The sequence below is a fragment of the Pogona vitticeps genome, chromosome 6, assembly GCF_051106095.1.
Source record: "Pogona vitticeps strain Pit_001003342236 chromosome 6, PviZW2.1, whole genome shotgun sequence".
Lineage (NCBI taxonomy): Eukaryota > Metazoa > Chordata > Lepidosauria > Squamata > Agamidae > Pogona > Pogona vitticeps.
In genome coordinates, this window is record NC_135788.1 from 77,229,457 (window position 1) to 77,248,066 (window position 18,610).

Consider the following 18,610-nt stretch of genomic DNA (forward strand, 5'->3'; position numbering starts at 1 on the left):
ATATGATAGCTATTTCCTGGAGTGAAACAAATTCCCTTAAGACAGTAGATTAAATTCTGGAACCAAGACTATCTTGGCATAGTGTTTCAACAAAGTTTTGCCTTCAGCTGAAAAAGTAGCAATGAAGAACTAGATTATCATTATCATTATTTTAGAACTGCAAGGGATCCTATGGATAATTAAGTCCAGCCCCTGTTAATGAGGTGCAATGGGGAATCAAACTCCCAACCTCTGGCTCTGCAGCCAGAGACCTAAACCACAGAGCTATCCAGCAGTTCTTATGATATTATTTCATTTCTTTATAGGAATCTGGCAGCTCCCTTATAAGAGTTCCACTTCTGAAGATATTTTCCTTTTAATCCACAATATGTCAAACTTTGTATTTGCAGGGGGAAAAAATAAAAATCCTTCAAAAATGTTCTATGGAAAAAAATGTTTCTGACATTGAAGATTTAACAGAAGAACAATTCATTTAGACTATATATTTCCTCTCTTGCTTGCAGAGCAAATATCCGGATTTTATAACATATGTGAGTCTTCATATGCAGAACAATACATACTGCCCTTGGCAAGCTTCAGCACATATTACTGAAGCTAGCCAAGTTAAATCTGCCATATAATAAGGATGGGAAACTCCTTGTAGTTTGACAGCCAAACCCTGTAGGGCTTTCAGAATTTGCTTGGACAGAGCCAGTTTGCACATATACCCTCCACATCCACACACATCAATTATACACATGCATACACTTGTGGTGGCTTGTGGATGGAGCAGGGGTAGTGTCTCCCCCAAATGTACTATTACCACCCCCTGAGTCATGAGCTGCTTATGCATGCAACCATGCACATGGACACATATGCACAAAATGATTTGCTTGTGCTATGCAGTGGGAAACAGGCTACCTTCCTCACCATACAATAAAGGAGCACTGAGCAGGGGGAAAGCCTTATCTTCAATCTACTGCAGATATAAAACAAAGCATTTAACTTTCTTAATACTTGGGAATAAGAAAAAGAAATGTATCTCTCAGTTTTTGCAAACTGCAGGTAAGAATTTTTCAGAATCTCAAAGATGAGAAAGCTGACCAGCTACTGATTTTACAGTAGATGTGAGGTATTACCTGAGAAGAGCAAGGAGACTGTGGAAAAGAGGTTAATGGGGTGAAGATTCCCCATTCCTGTGGAATGATGGTGATAATTCTGTCTTTAAGATAATGTTGCCATTAAGAATCAGAATCAGAATAAAAAGAACAAGAATTTATTTATAGGAATAATTGTTATTTTTCTTCTTTTTAACAGCAAAATTGTCTTAAGGACAGAATGGCCCTTGCAACTGTATTTGGAGTAAAACTTTGGACTGTCAAAGTTAAACACTTCTGTTCTTTCAGTAGACACAACTACACAGAGCTACAAAGCCTGTGATTGCACCATTTGAATTATTGTATTTCAAAAGTGTAAAAAAAATTACCAGTACTGTACATCAGAATGAAATGGAGAAATGACACATAAGGATCCTAGGCACATTTACTCTGAGGTGGAGCTCAATGAACTCAATTGGTCTTCTTCACTTGCCGTAACACCCTTCTAAAGAATCCAGAGTGATGGATCCAGAACAATGGCCGAAGTCCAATTCAGTGCCAATGTTAAAAAAAAAGCCCTGCCAGTGTGGGACTGTGGGATCTGGCATAGGCGGGTAGCAAGGTGGAGATGTATCAGAGGGCATAGTGGGAAGTGACAGCACCTAACTGCAGTTCGTGGAAAGAGATCGACCTGTGCTTTTGTGCCAGATTCCTGCCTATTTGCTGCTATATGTTTTCTTGTTGCAGTGGGAATGGCTTTCACAGGTAAATCTGTGATATCTCCTAGCATGTGGTAAATGGTGCAGTTACTTGTGCAACTGAGAGTTGTGCCAGCATGGATTCCAGCCCTTAATTGAATTAAAGCATAGACCCACTGAAATTAGTAAGAGTTAAATTACTAACTTTAGTTCCATGAATCTGGACGCAGCCTTTTACCTGTAATGCATAGCACAGCACAGTCTATTGGACTGTTAGGGAGAAGGCATGCACTGGCTGGATTGCTCTGTTTTCTATCTTCCTGTTCTGAATCCTTCTCAGAAATTCCTGCTGCATTTGATTTGTACTGATTCAGATTTACTTGTAGGATAATCTCATCATTTAAAAAAAACACTGATGATTGCCAATTAATGTGTAGTAACTGTATATAAGTGTGAAATGTACATATTGTGTTTCATCACATTTGTTTTCCTATATTTTAGACCGCAGTTCCTCATTCCATTCATAGTGCATTGATATTGGTTGATAAGGAATCTGCTTTTAGACCTGACAAAGAGGTTCCATTTCAGGTAAAACAAATTAAAATAAAAAACTAACGTTTTAAATGTAATTGATAGCATAGCTTGTAATTTATCTTTTGTTTGTCTGGGATTGTAGAGCACTTGTCCCAGGGGTATCTATACAGTCGTGCCCTGCTTAACGATTACCCCATATAACGACGAATCTGCTCCACGATGATGTTTTTGCCCGGAGAGTGGGTAAAACCCATTGCACGGCTGACATGCACCCCCTTGGGAGCCAAGTGTGGCCTTCACTATTCCAAACACACCTTTTTTTTTTTGGCCATCATTTTTTTCAGAAACCTTAGAGGGCAATCTTACCATGTTTCACTTCCTTTTTTTAAAAAAAGTTTTATTTTAGGGGTTGAGATTAGGGATGGGGACAGGGGACATGGAATTAAACAGGGGTTGTAAATCAACATGAACATTTTACAATATTCATTCTTATCTGTTACATTTCAAAGATACATATGTTTCCAGTGAAACTAATTTATCATACATATTATAATTTTAAATTAATCTTAGGCTTTCAATTATCAAATATTAATTTACATTCTATTTCTAAGCCAATCATAAAATTTATGCCAACAATCTTCATGGTTCATCTTTCTTGTTGAGTCTAGCCATTCTAATAGTTTGTCCATCTCTGCCGTATCCAGGATTTTTGCTATTAACTCATCTTGAGGTGGGTTCTTTGGGTCCTTCCAGTGTTTAGCAAAAAGAATTCTTGTAGCTGTCAAGATATGGATAACTAAATATTTTTTCATTAGGTCAATTGAATCTGGGATTATATTTAGAAGAAAAAATTCGGGGGTTACAGTTACTGGAATCTCCAAAACCTCATGCAAAAGCATTTCAACCCTTTCCCAATATTTTTGGGCTTTCCCACATAACCACCACATATGATAAAAAGAACCTTCTTTTTGTTTACATCTCCAATAGAGATCTGAATTTTTTACATCCAATTTGGCTAATTTTGTGGGAATTATATACCATCTATAAAACATTATATATATATTTCTTTAAAAGCTACTGACTTAGTGAGTTTTATATTGTTTTTCCATATTTGTCCCCACTGATCCAAGTTTATATTGTGTCCAATATTCTGTGCCCACCTTATCATACATTCTTTAACCACTTCGTCCTGGATATCAAAATCTAATAAAAAATTATATAATGCTTTGACATGCTTATCTTTGGTATTCAGAACTCTATCAAAGGGTGCATTATCTACATAAAAACCTTGCTGTTTATCTTTACCATATCTTGAAATCAGAGAGTGTGACCACCAATCTATATGAAATCCCAGTATCATTACTTCATCTTTGTTTTTTTAATGTCCCATCTGGTTTTAGTGCTTATCTATACATTAAGATTTTCTTGTTTTCTCTCAGATTTGGAAGAGAGAATTCCTCTACTGGTGTTACCCAACATGGTATTTTGACATACATCTGCCTTGAAGTTTTAGTCCAAGACCATAATAAAGATTTTCTCAAAATATTTTTATTGAATTGTTTAAAATCATCCACTCTACTGTACTAAAGAAAGGCATGCCACCCCCATTTCAGATCATAGCCTTCTAATTTTAACAGTCTTTGATTCTCCAATAAAATTCAAATTTTAATCCAGGTTAATGAGGCAGCCCTATAATATAACAGGCAATTCATGAGGCCCATTCCTCCTTTCTGTTTCCTGTCCTGAAGTGACTTTAATTTTATCCTTGGTTTCTTTCCTTGCCAAACAAACTCAGATATTATCCGATCAAGTTCTTTAAATATTGATTGTTTCAAAATCACTGGAATGTTTTGAAATTTTAAAATTAGTTTTGGTAAAATATTCATTTTGATTGTTGCGGTTCTGCCCATCATTGTTAATTGTAGATTTCCCCATCTAGTCAAATCTTTCTTTATTTCTTCCATCAATTTTAGATAATTATCTTTCATTAAGGTACTTGGGTTTTTTGTGAAATTTATTCCAAGGTATTTTACTTTCCTTCCCACCTGAAAATTTGTGAGATTCAAAGTGTCTCCTATTTCTTTACGTTGCATATTTTTAGATAAAATTTTTGTCTTTGTGTGGTTTATTTTCAGATCTGCCATTTCTCCAAACTCTTCTGATTCTTTCATAAGTGCTTTAGTTGATTCTTGTTTAAATCATTGTCTTGCGAAGCTTAGGTCCCGAAAACACCTGTTTTGCGAGAGTGGAGGAAGCTGTCAAAATCGTCATCAAGCGAAAATTGGTTTGCAAAGCAGGGACCAAACATTGTCCAGCAAAATTCCTCCATAGGAATCACTGTTTTGCGAATCACTATAGCAATCGCAAAAAGTCAATGTCTAGCGAAAAAACTGTCATGCAGGGTAACTGTCTAGTGAGGCACCACTGTAACTCTCTATAACCACTAGAGTGGGCCTTTTCAGTTTATAAAGAAAAAATAGAAAGGGGGTCAGCATTTGTGTGATTGTCCAGTGTCCAGGTGAGTGGCGTTCCCCACTCTTCCTTTAAAGATAATTTGGCCAAATTGCCATACTTACTGTTATTTCAGACTATTCACCTCTGCCACTTTCTTTGGACTTTTGGGATCAAAAGAATAATTAACATGAAGTCAGTGTCTAACCACTGCACACTTTATAGTTCTGATGCACAAAACTGAGGCTGCAGCCTCACTGAATTTAGTATAATTCCATATCAAAAGGACTAAGATAGGGTCTCATGATTCCTCCTGATACAGTTGAATCTTTTAAAAATTAATCAGTCCTCTTTGTTTCACTCCTTTCTTGGGGAGAATGAGTTATTTTAGGGATACCTTCCAATATTTTCTTGTGAATTTTCTTGAAGTGAATGGGTAGATGTATGAGCTTTATCAATGTGTTGTCCTGTTTTAATATAGTATTAAAAATGTGCAAACTCACAATGTCCCAGAGAAATTGATCATGGAGAGTGCTATATAAGATCAGTTCTTGACAACCTGTACTTGTAAGCTTTTTCTTTCTTCCTAGAAATGATGTTAAAAGTGATCATAGATATAATAGAAACTTTTGAGGTCTTCAGTTGACATTGCCTAACAGAACAAAAGTTCCATTGAAAACTCTGATGCATGCATATTGTATATAGATGCTGTCTTTGTTTGATAGTGTGAAGTTCTCACATCACTGAAGGCCTTGCATAGGTTTATTGACTGCACCCAATTGACAGCAGAGTTTGATGGCATGTTTCCTTACAATCATAACGACTGGATATGTTTCCGAAGGGTGAGTTAATATTGGAACTTGTAGAATAACTTTAAAATGTTCATTCTAAAAATGTTGTAACCTTATTTACATGTAGTTGGTCATATGAGTTACAAGTTAATGATACTTACTAGAGTAAAAATTTGTGTGAATCTAGCATTCAGTTCCAGAACAAATCATGCTTAAGAGGATCTGGCACAATGCTAGAATTAATGAACCAAATTAACAGCTATTGTTCCATCTCCAGATGTTGCTGAACTCTGGAGATGGAAAATGAAATAGTAAAAATTGCCACAAAGTCCAAATTAAGCTGCTGAGTTTTCTTCAGAAAATAAACACCCTCTGTTAAATCACATTCCAGAAGAGGGAGCTTTGAGTGAGCAGTCCTGATCATTACAGTGAAAAATAGTTTGAAGATCAGATACTGCTTTTCCCTACTAAAGGGCACTTTATCACAAAGGGGAGCCTTATTTATGTGAAAAACCACATTCAGGGGGACTCTCTTGGTAGCTGAATAACAAGAGTGGATTTAAAGGAGGAGAGCCAAAAATGGGCATGGCTAGAGCTAGCAGTAAGCTACCCATTTTCCTTTTGTCACTTTTTCCTCTCGCCTGCTCTTCTCTCTCCCTTTCCCAAATTTTCCTTCTTTCTACCTTCTTTTTCTCCCCTTCCTTCTATAGCATTCCTTCCCAAGTAGCAATTAGTTTTAGAAAAAAGTTCAATTTCCACAAATGGCATATATTTAACGTCTGTTGGGAGGTGGAAACGTGCAGGGAGAGGAGGGATAAGCCTCCTTCCCCAGCAGCCACATTTCCTGAAAATGCTCCCTGACATGTCAATAAGGCTTTGAAAGAAAAGTCCAGTTTGTACAAATGTGGCCTTATTTTCCATGCTACAAGGATGTTGGACTGATGAGGCCATGGATTAGATGCAGGGGCAATGTGGCCCAGCAGTTTTCCACCCATGTTTTAGGAATTTTAAGAAGTTGCAAAACACTCTGCTTGATACTGAGCTATAAAGAGGGCTGAGGAATGATTAGGTAGATAGGAGAAACTTGTAAGCGCCATTCCCTTCCCTATTGCTTTTGTCCTCTTCCAAATACTGTACTTTTGTCCTGTTAAGATGGCTTCCAGTACTTGAGAAGAGTTGGAAGACAGTAATGATAGAAAAAACAATCAGAATCTTTCTCCCGCCCTCTTCTCCTCTGCTTTAATGCTATTTGGTCCCTGGATACTTTTTTAAAAATATGTGGCAGAGCTGCATTGTGATGCAAATCTAATGAGGGCAAAATATCTAATTACTTTATACCAGTATGAATTCTTATAAGAAGGTCCTCTCAATTCAGTTAAGAACAATGTCTATGTGGACAACACACTATTTATACAAAATATTAAAAAGGTAAAGGTTCCCCTTGACAAATTGTCCAGTCATGTCTGACTCTAGGGGGCAGTGCTCATCCCCGTTTCCAAGCCATAGAGCCAGCGTTTGTCTGTAGACAGTTTTCATGGTCACGTGACCAGTGCAACTAGACATGGAGCACCGTTACCTTCCCACCGTGGTGGTACCTGTTTATCTACTCACATTTTAAAATGCTTTTGAACTGCTAGGTTGGCAGGAGCTGGGGCAAGCGACGGGAGCTCACTCAGTTATATGGATTTGAACTGCTGATCTTTCAGCCTTGCAGCTCAGAGGCTTTGCAGTTTAACCCACAGCATCATTACGTCACACACACAAATTATTAGTGTTTGCCAAATTACCCTAGAATATGGTGTGATCTCCTCTTCTTTAAGTGGTATTAATCCCTGGAGGTCAACATTGTTATTTATTCTCCAAGATCAAAATTATGTCACATTTGTTCTTCTTTGTGGCCTCTGCGAATCATACCCTGGGTGATCCGCGCCTGCGTGGAGCCCTGTCGGAAAGTTCTAGAGCTTTTGTGGTAGCAATAAATAAAAAACACATTAGAATAAGGCCCCAACCCCCTCATATAAGTACCTTGGCGCCAAGGCTCCCCTTTCAGTTTCTTTCAACTGCTGCATTGAGAGCCTCACAGTTCTGCTTCTGTGAGTAAAAGAGAAAGAGTTTATTCTTGATTCCTTCCTGCTATCAATCTTTTTTTCCTTTAAACTTTTAGATCAAATTATCATCAGAGATTTTTTTTTCTTTTCTATTTCGCTTGGCCTCCGGCTGCAGCACCCCCATCATCGTTTTTTGTCCTCAAATTATTTTCTCCTATTCATGGTCCCTTTGGGTCTGTTAAAACATTGTGTGATCTGTGATAACAAAATACCACTCTCCAACGGCCACGCCAAGTGTCTTTTTTGCTTGGGAGAGACATACCAGACATCCTCCTGCAAGCATTGTAAGAAGTTCAAGCATGGAGTTCTCCATTCTCGCTTATCCAGATTAAAACTCCGTCTTTGGGCACAATCTCTTCAACCAACCAAAATGGCCCAACCTCCTTGTAAGGCCACCTCACAAACCAAAGCAATGAACAAGGCTCTTTCTGAAGCCTCAAAACAACATTCATCAACCACACCATCCCATTCCAATGCTCCATCCACTTCGTCTAAAACTTCAAAAACCCATAAATCAAAGTGCTCGATACCAAAATCCTCGATATCGAAGCCCTCCCCTAAACGTCAAATGTCCACCGAAGCCTCTTCAGTTCCGGAGCCTTCTCCACCTAAAAGACCTAAAGAGCGTAAATCTCTATTGAGTCACCTTCTGACAATGACGGAATCCCCTCTCATCAACCCTGCTCCCAGTCACTGGAATGGGATGACAGAGTCGATTGAGTAACATCTTCTCCTCTCAGTCCTCAACACTCTGTAGTTGCTTCACTTGACAGGGTCGACTCCGGACAACAACTAGAGACCATACCTTATTTGGCGACATCTGATCGTCCACCATGACCTCCTCAGGGACATTGGCCCCAACAATGCCTGGAGCTGTCTATTTCATCATGTGTGGCTCAGACCCATGTTCAGCACTCTCACCAGGTTGCCATTTGCCCTAACCAGTGCTTGACCAGACAAACCGCAACCGCCAATCAGTCAGTTGCTCTATCCAGTTTGGCCATACCTTCTCATGGCGGGCCTCGATCTCGACAGCCATCAGTGTTGAAACAGCCATATCACCGTGACCCATATCAACTCCAACCTGCTGTCACGTTTCCAGGGGATACAGCAGGTGAAAGTCAAATACGTCAGTCCAAAGTCAGAAGTCCGGGAGATACAAAACAAATGCCAAATTATCAAAGCCAAAACACGAACCATAGTCAGAAGTCAAAGTCCAAGAGCCAAGAGTTAAGTAAGCAAGGTTAAAGATAGCAGGAATCTGGACGCAAGTCAGAGAATGGACTTGTTGCTTCAACAGATTTCCAAGCCTTCTAGGTACAAATTATATAGGAGCAGCAACCATCAAAGTCCTAGAAGCTTTCACCCCATTAAAACTCAGGACTGGTCAACCTGATGTTCCTATGGGAAGCATTCATATGAGCTTCGGATCTTTGTGTCATGAGTCTTTGCTGAAGCTTGTCCCTCACTCTGGCTACTGGTGGAGGAGAATCTGGTGGTGATTCAGCTGTCTGTGCTTCTAATTGCCCATTATTTTCCTCAGCTGAAATTAACCCCTCAGATGCCAGATCTTCTTTGGCTGAACTCATGACACCTGCTCCCTACCTCGCTCCTAAAAGACCCAGGATGGTCGAGCAATTTCTTTCTACACATGAGGCTTTTACAGATCCAGCCTCCCGATATTTTCCCGTTAATCCAGAGGAGGAAAATCATTCCTCTTGCTCGGCATCTTCAGTGTCTATATACTCCACTGCTTTACAAGCTCGTCAACAACCTCCATTTTGACATCACTGAAACACAGATTCTGATATCGATGATCCTCTATATCCATCCTGGTCTATGGATGCATCTGTCCCTCTATTGATGCACGATTTCCATCATCCAATAGAACCAAGCCATCAAATTCAACATCACTATGATCCTGAGTTTGATACCGATGTTCAACCATATCAAACAACATCCATGGACACTCGGATGGACATGCCGCCTCCATCGACATCGAGCCACAAACGTCAATATTATGACACTCAACCTATCACTGAAGTCAATTGACAATCCATCGACTCCTGACACGATCCTGATTATTTCAATCACGGATCCAGACCTCAGATGCCGTCAGTATTACTTACCTTACCGGAATCCTCACCAGTGGAAAACTTCCAAACTTACAGCCAACTTATGATCCGTATATCTGTCTCTCAATCTCCAAATCCACAGTCCCTCGGCCGATCATCTATACAACCCAATCTCTAAAGATACAACTACTCTAGTACACATCTTGATGCTTCCGTCTCTACTCAGCACCGCTCAATGATCCTGAACAAAACCAGCCTCTTCCCATACCATGTCTAAACAAATGAATAACCTCTACAGAATCCATGATCCTGGAGCTCCATTTCTTCAAAAAAACCACCAGCTCCAAACTCTGTTTTTGTCAAAGCCTCACAATCCAGATCTCGACATCAGTAGACCCTCATATCACCAAATAAAGACAGCAGAAGGATTGACTCAATGGGAAGATGGCTTTATTCATCAGCAGCATTCACCATGTGAATGAAGTTTCTTCATTGCCTTCTATCAACCCATCACTTGCTACTGCTCTACGTTTTTTGCTTCATCTCATGTCTAGTGGTCTTTCCCTCTCTTTCTTGAGAGTTTACCTCTCCACCGTAGTTTCTTATCAGCCCCCTAACTCTCTGACAGCTGAATTTTTCTCAAGCATCCAACATTGAAATGTTTTCTTAAAGGTCTATCTCATATCTACCCAGATACCCGCCCTCCTTTCCTGCAATGGTCACTAGCACTAGTACTGCAACAACTTACTAAAGCTCCTTTCGAACCTTTACCTTCAACTGATTTATTGCTGTTGTTGTTTAGTCCTTAAGTCAAGTCCAACTCTTCATGACCCCATGGACCAGAGCATGCCAGGCCCTCCTGCCTTACACTGCCTCCCGGAGTTCGGTCAAATTCATGTTGGTAGCTTCGATGACACTGTCCAACCATCTTGTCCTCTGTCGTCCCCTTCTCCTCTTGCATTTAACGTTTTCCCAACATCAGGGGCTTTTCCAGGGAGTCTTCTCTTCTCATCAGATGGCCAAAGTATTGGAGCCTCAGCTTCAGGATCTGTCCTTCCAGTGAGCACTCAGGGTTGATTTCTTTCAAAATGGATAGGTTTGTTCTCCTTGCAGTCCAGGGGACTCTTGAGTCTCCTTCAGCACCACACTTCAAAAGCATCAATTCTTCGGCAGTCAGCCTTCTTTGTGGTCCAGCTCTCACTTCCATACATCGCTACTGGAAAAACCATAGCTTTGACTGTGCGGACCTTTGTTAGCAAGGTGATGTCTCTGCTTTTTAAGATGCTATCTAGGTTTGTCATCGCTTTCCTCCCAAGAAGCAGGAATCTTTTAATTTCATGGCTGTTGTCACCATCTGCAGTGATCATGGAGCCCAAGAAAGTAAACTCTGTCACTACCTCCATATCTTCCCCTTCTATTTGCCACGATGGGACCCATTATCTTTTTTTTTTTATGTGGAGCTTCAGACCATTTATGGCTACTGCCTTTAAAACAGTTTTCCTTGTCGCCATCACCTCAGCTCAACAAGCTAGTGATTTAGCATCTTTACGTCACAGCTATCCTTATTTACACTTTTTTCTGGACAAAGTCAAACTATCCATGGATATTTCTTTCCTCCCCAAAGTCATATCTCAATTCCATCTCTCTCAGCCATTTATCCTTCCTTCCTTCTTCCCGTCACCATTCACAACTCAAGAAAGAATCCTCCATACTTTAGACGTTAGGCGAGCCCTTGCCTTTTACGTCCAGCGCACCCAACCTTTCAGACGTTCATGTCAACTTTTCATAAGTCACCAACCACCTACTAAAGGTCGCCAGGTGACATCTCACACTATATCTAGATGTGTCGCTTCAACCATTTACTTCGCATATGGGCTGGCACGCAAACCAGTCCTGAAGGTGATTCGCCCTCACTCCACCAGAGCAGTTGCAACCTCTACGGCATTCCTACGGGGCGTACCTCTTCCAGACGTCTCCGCCTCTGCCCCCTGGGCACAGCCATCCACTTTCATCCGGCATTATAGACTTGATCTCCGGCAAAAGTCTGATGCAGCCTTTGGATGTGCTGTTCTAGCCTCTACCTTGGCTTGACACCCTGTCTCTGGGTAAGACAGCTTTTTAGTCACCCAGGGTGTGATTCACAGAGACCACAAAGAAGAATGACAGGTTACCCACCTGTAACTGTAGCTCTTGGAGTGGACCTCTGTGATTCACATATCCTGCCCGTCCTCCCCACTGTCATGTCATTCTGCTTAATTTAGGGACAGTTGACACAACTTAAAGTGGAGCCTTGGCACCAAGATATACGAGGGGGGAGGGGCCTTATTCTAATGTCTTTTTTTTGCTACCGCAGAAGCTCTAGAATTTTCCAATGAGGCTCTGCGCAGGCGTGAATCATCCAGGGTGTGAATCACAGAGGTCCACTCAAAGAACTACAATTATAAGTGGGTAACCTGTCGTTTTTGAACTTTAAATTAAGGAGAAAAATACTTTTTAAATTTGAGGTCTGTTGCCTTCTTGCTACTCTGGCTGTCTAGGGAAAGCATAATTCTCCGGCTATGACTTTTAATTGTGATATTTTCCAGTCTCACATCTGCTGCTAGTTTGTTGGTTTTCCCCTGTCTTTTTAGGGATAAATACAAAAGGCACTGTAACATCTGAAAAGGGTTTCATGTACAGTGGTGCCTCGCTTGGCGATGTTAATCCGTTCCAGGAAAAACCGTTGCTAAGCGATTTCATTGCTAAACGGAATAAAAAAGCCCATAGAAACGCATTAAAATGTGTTTAATGCTTTCCTATGGGCTTCAAAACTGACCTTATGCGAAGATCCTCCATAGTGGCAGCCATTTTCGGTGCCTCTAAAGCGAGGCAAAACAGTGGGTGGCCATTTTTTTTCTGGCAGCCATTTTGGAACCGCTGATCAGCTGGCCGAAAATGGGGGCTTTGCGATGATCGCTTCCCCGCGATCATCGCAAAGCGATTTTTCTCCATAGGGGCCATCGCTAAGTGATCGCTCTGGCAATGGCCAAAACCCCATCGCTAAGCGATTTCATCACTCAACGGAGCAATAGATAAGTGAGGCACCACTGTAATTTCATTATGGTGTGTGCTGTTCTTGTACACATCCTGAATATCTATGTACACAGAGGTGTATAGAAGGTGGAAGTCAAAAGAAAGTCTTCCTAAATCCAGTAATGTGAGTAGGATAGGAGACATTGGCTGACACATCACAGCCATTTGCTAACTATGTAGCAATAATACACTAGTGCAGTGATGATGAACCTTTTTGAGCCCGAGTGCCAAAACTGCAATTCAAAATCAATTCATTTATTTTAAAGTGCCAACACTGCAATTAAAACCCGAATACTGAGGTTTTAGTTTAGAAAAAACAACTGATCCTGCTCTGCAAGGGTTAAATGCTTGTGTTTTTTCCCCCCTATGGGTGGTATTAACAAAGAAATACTTACCGGTCCTCCAATCCCCCATTGGGCTAGACTGGTAATGGTCACCATTGCACCCCTCTGCTGGACCACTGCACCAACAGAGAGGCGTGCCAAAACCCAGGATCAGAGGATGGGTAAATATTTCTCGATGGCGACTTATGGCTCGCATGCCCACAGAGAGGGCTCTGTGTGCCAGCTGTGGCACACATGCCATAGGTTTGCCATGGCTGCACTAGTGTATACTATTGCAATGATGCCAGTGTACCTCACCAATAGGACTCTGCTGTTACTTAATAATATAATGTTGCAGTTTTATGAACTTACATGTATTCCATTGTAAGAGGAGTTATGTCCTCGCCTCTGGAACAACCTACCTCCTGAGATTTGTGTGGCTCCCTCGCTGGGCATCTTTAAAAATCAACTTAAAACATGGATGTTTCGGCAGGCCTTCCCTCCAGTCAATCCCTGATGCCCTCTTTCTCCCTTCTATTTGTCTATTCTATTATGTCTATTTTTATGTAAAATTGTTTTATATATATTTATTCTATTTTATTCTGTTAGCCGCCTAGAGTGGTCTTAACTGACCAGATAGGCGGGATATTAAAAAATAAATACAAAATAAATAAATAAATATTGAAGAACAGTTTTTTTTCTTTTACCTTTTAAATCCCCTACTGTGTTTATACTTACAGAAACTTGAGCCATTTATTACAAACTGCAAGGAGGCTGTTGTTTTCTTGCAGCACTCTGTATCTTCACTCAACAGTAGTCTAATGCCAAGTACTGCACAAGTAAGTATAGCTCTTTTTTGGTTGGTGGTAAACCTGAAAATTAATTAATTCATTTATTTTTTATTTATTTTTAAATAAAATTAAGAGGGTATTCTGCTCCGAGTAGGCAGCACACCATTAATTAAGTCAAATGATCCAATCTTTCAAAAATCAGAAGACTAGTAGACCTTTCATAAAGCTGTCCTACATATAAAATATATTGGAGAACTTCAGATTGCTTGAACAGGCACTTACATTTACTACTGCAGTAGTCTATTCTTGATTACAAGTGCATGAATCAAAGTCGTTAGTGCCCCCTCATCTAGATAGGGACGCAGCTGGGCAATCCTCCAAAGATGGAAATGGGCTGACTGGACCACAGATGTTTCTGAATCAAAGGCCACTGAGATATCAAGGAGGACCAACAAGGACATATTGCCCCTGTCAGCCTCCCTCAGGAGGTCATCCCACAGGGTAACCAATACTGTTTCCATACCATGCTGTGGCCTGAAGCCCAACTGGAATGGATCAAGTGTATCAGTTTCCTCCAGGAGTGCTTGGAGCTTATCAGGCTGATAAAAGTCTTCCCCTGGTTGTTGCTCTGCAGTGGCTTAGTGAGCTTTACAGTGATCAAAGAAGCCAATGCAGCATTTTCAGATATATTCTCTAGAACTACTAGCAATATAAAATAGGCAGTATTTATTTTGTTTAGGAAGTGATGGACTTAATGAACAAACACAAGACAATGATGAAACTTGTTTTGGAAGATGAACTGCTGGTATCCTTGAGACTTGAGGGTGGGACAATCCTTGCACGGCTTAGGAAGGAGGAATTCTGCAATACAGAAGATTATCGGTAGGTACTTGCTTGGCCAACAGTGTTGCACTGTGGATTGCATATAACTAATGTAATGTTATAAAACAAATTGGCATATAATAAAATATGTGACAAATAACATGAAAATTTTAAATGTCATATTAGGCATTGCAAAGGGCAATTAATGTTGGTTCAAGGGAGACAATACAACACTTTGCCATGGAATATATGGGCCTTGTCCATTTTCCCACTGCTCTTAGCAGCTGTATGATCCAGACTGATGCCTGCTATCATGCTCTCATTAGCTGCCAAGCAAAGAAACATCTTACCGCCAGCCAGTGATCAAAGATGGTCGTTTATGGCTGTTTAAAATTCAAAAGGTATTTAAACTGTAAGGAAGCAGCTTTTAAAATGCCTTGAGCTGTCCTTTGTATTCTTTAAATACATGCTATTTCAGGTCACCTCTCAGGTGACATGTTCAGAACTTCATTCCATTTTGCATGACTGAAATTTGTTGCACTGGAGCACACATCTGAGTAAGCATTTATAGATTGGGCTCTGCTTTGCATGTTTGAAATTGTGGTGAGTTTTGCATGCCTGTAATCTGTTGCAGTGGGGTTTAGTTCTGAGTAGGCATGAACTGAATTGAGCTATAATTTATATTTTTGGTTGGAAAATATCCAGATTGATAAGAACTGTACTTTTGCGCATGTAGTTTTGCATAGCAAGTACAGTCTTAAAGGTTTCTCTGAATGCAGCTTTATGGGCCAAAGATTATGCATTTCTGATTTAGAGAAGCACACACATAAGAAGATGGGATTTTCAAAGTCTAGTTTAGATGGACATTTGGTACCAGAGAAGCCCAAAATGAACATTATAATGAGTATTAAATGTTATATTTTGACAGCTCCAAAGGCAAAGTCCACAGTGAAACGTCACATGTAGAGATGCAAAGTACTTGTATATGCACCATAGAGGTTTATCTGTGTATTACTTACTTGCATTTATCAACTGCTTACATCTAATTATTTCAAAGTGATGTACAACAATTATAAAATAATAGTTAAAATCAACATATAATGTCTACTTTATCCAGTGTGAAATATGTTGTAGGCTACAGTACGCTAGAAGAATCTGCAAATACAGTGGTGCCTCAACTTACAAACGTCCCAACATATGACCATTTTGAGTTAGGACCAGCTCCAGCCACAAAATTGCTTGACCTGCGACTGGAGCTTCCAGTTACCAACACAAAAAGACAGAGAAAAAAGGCCAGAAATACAAATTGCTAACTGTTGGTGGCAAAGAGGCTGCTTCTAAAAATTCTTATTTTTAGATATTTGTTAAAAAGTGTCTAAAAATAAGAATTGTCAGGAGCTGACTCACCCCACTGATTCAATGGGTCTACTCTAGTTATGACTTACTACTGGATTTCAGCCAGTGGATGCCAGCACCCTAAGTAGTATTCTCCAAACAACTAGAAAATAGACTTTAGGATACTGCTGCACCACCAAGAGTTCTTCACCTTCAAGTACCATATAAGAATGTAAATGACAAGATGGTTCTCAGATAGTGACCAGAATGAATGGAAACTGATGTTCCCAGACTTCCATTCACATAAATAGATTTTAATAATCCCTGGACCACTCTGGAGAGCTCTGCTTGAAAGTTAGATGGAGGCAATAGAAATAGCAAAATAACTTCTTTTTACTGCTAACCACCACGTACTATAAAAGGCATGTTTATGTGCTTTAGTTTGTTTTAAAACAGCTTTATAGTGACTCATGGGCCATTCACACTTTAGCTGTTGTCTGGCTTGGTTCTTTTTCACCATCCTCCATACCTCACCATTGCCTGAACTGGGTTTCTGATTGATGTGCTAGCTCTGTCACTGGAAAGTGCCTGGAGCTGACCACTCAGAATTTGAGCTTTCAAAAGCAGGTTCTCCATTCCTCAGGACTCCAAAAGTGGCTTCTATAATATCCAGGTGGAGACCTTGAATTTCAGGAAGGTCCAAAGCTATGATTGGCATGTGTATGTGTATGTATGTGTATGGAAATAGCAACCAGTTCTCTAATTTGCATCCTTTAATGTTAATACTACACTGAGGAAATAGAGAGCTTCATGGTTCTCTCAGGAGCTGAAATTATGCTAAGAAAATAACTTAATTGCTGGCAGTATCCAAAATTAAAAAGGTTTGATGGATATTTATTCCCCCTCCCAATAGAGTTGCTGTGGAGCTGAGTATAAAGTTATATAATTAAGTAGATGAGTTGCTGATGCGTATTTATTTTCTCCCCAATAGAGATGCCATGGAAATGATTACAAAGCTTTATAATCAAGTAGATGAGGAGGTTCATAGGCTGGTTTTGTTGTCCAATAAATGCCTTCAAGGTCTGGAGAATGTGTTGGCGATAAGAAGTTTTGAAGAAGGACATAACGAGGTCAGTTCTACTATGATTGCCTCCCCCCACCCCAACATGGCAAGTAGTGACTGATTTTTAGCTTTGAAAGAACTACAGTTGCAGATTTCCTAAGGCCTCTCCTAGTTTGAAATAAGATTTAAGGCCCATTCAGCTTTACACAAACTACCTGAAACTATGGGCTCTTCCAAAGAATTTGTGTCACCCTTCTTTCTATTACTTAATGCCAAAGAAGCACAGAGTTACTAAGATTTGCATCCAAACTTTTTTTTAAACCCACTTCTCTGCTGTAAGAAACCTACTTTTTTAAAGAAAATATTTTAAAATCCCTCCTTTTTTTCTTTCTTTTTCTAATACTAATTCAGAGCTTCTGAATGAGAAGCTCTCTTCAGATGGTGAGCGCCATGTTGATAAATTTCACCCACAGTACAAAACAATACTAAAAAGAAGCCCAGGAGGAATGAAAAGGAGCAGAGTGTCACAGAAAAAAGTGCTGCACTAACTGGTGCAAAAGGAACATCATAATGTGCAGCAAAAACATACTGATAATATTAGTAACATTTAAAGAAGCTAGGATGTGACATCAGTATGCTTAGCTTTGTTTTTAGATATTGTAGGAAATTAATAGATGATGTGATGAGGACTGCAGCTACATGCTTAAAATAACATGATTTGGCCCTCATAAGCACTGTTCCATTGTTCTCCACATGAACATCTTTTTGGTCATACACATAGGAACATCTGAGGGGGTGGAGGAGTCTGAGTACAGAATACTACTTTTATAGTCATCCATACATATCAAAAAGAGAAAGTAATAACCAAGCAACGATAGCCAGTGATATATACAATTTGTAGGAAATTTTAAAAAAAGGTTTTTATAAGGTTATTATAAAATTTCATATATTTTTGGTCATATTTTTGGAGTAATTGTTTATTACTCACTTGCAGATAAAAATCTGGTTTGAAAAAGAAAAAGAAAAATACCTTGGGTCTTTGGATCAAGAACAGCTTTCAGGTGAAAATGTGAAAAGACTACATGAAGAATTCTTAGTTTTCAGTGAAAAAGCAATAGTAAGTCTAAGAACCTTTGGTGTTTTTCTGAAACTTCAGATGTATAGTTAAAATAGGTGACTGAAGAAAGGCTACCTGTTTGCCAGCATGTTGGACTAGAAGTTTTGTACTTAATCCATAAAGTCCTAAATGAGACCTGCTTAGGTGAGGGACTGTGCTTTGCCTTGTAGGTTCATTCAGTTCTTGAGGCCACCTAGAGAGGCTTCTTGATGGACTTCTATGCACTTGTTCAAAGCAGGGCATTTACCTTTGGTGGCACCAGTAATCTGGAATACCCTTCCACCAAAACTTGCTCCAACAACTACTGCTTTTAAATTGGGTTAGCAAACATGTGACACAAAGTTTGCATGTGGC

General features: G+C 39.8%; 1 protein-coding gene across 8 annotated transcripts in view; it reads left to right on the top strand.

Moving 5' to 3' along the window:
• Window positions 1-18,610, top strand: part of PLEKHG4B (pleckstrin homology and RhoGEF domain containing G4B) — a 125,689-nt gene that overhangs the window by 77,825 nt on the left and 29,254 nt on the right. For all 8 annotated transcript variants that reach the window (XR_012088520.2, XM_073003923.2, XM_073003920.2 and 5 more), the window contains exons 7-12: window positions 2,276-2,362; window positions 5,485-5,601; window positions 13,869-13,967; window positions 14,659-14,801; window positions 17,068-17,206; window positions 18,134-18,256. Coding sequence is in view for 7 of the 8 variants with exons in the window: in XM_073003923.2 (XP_072860024.2) it covers window positions 2,276-2,362; window positions 5,485-5,601; window positions 13,869-13,967; window positions 14,659-14,801; window positions 17,068-17,206; window positions 18,134-18,256 (708 nt within the window). In the remaining variant the exon portion in view is untranslated. The remainder of the gene's footprint in view (window positions 1-2,275; window positions 2,363-5,484; window positions 5,602-13,868; window positions 13,968-14,658; window positions 14,802-17,067; window positions 17,207-18,133; window positions 18,257-18,610) is intronic.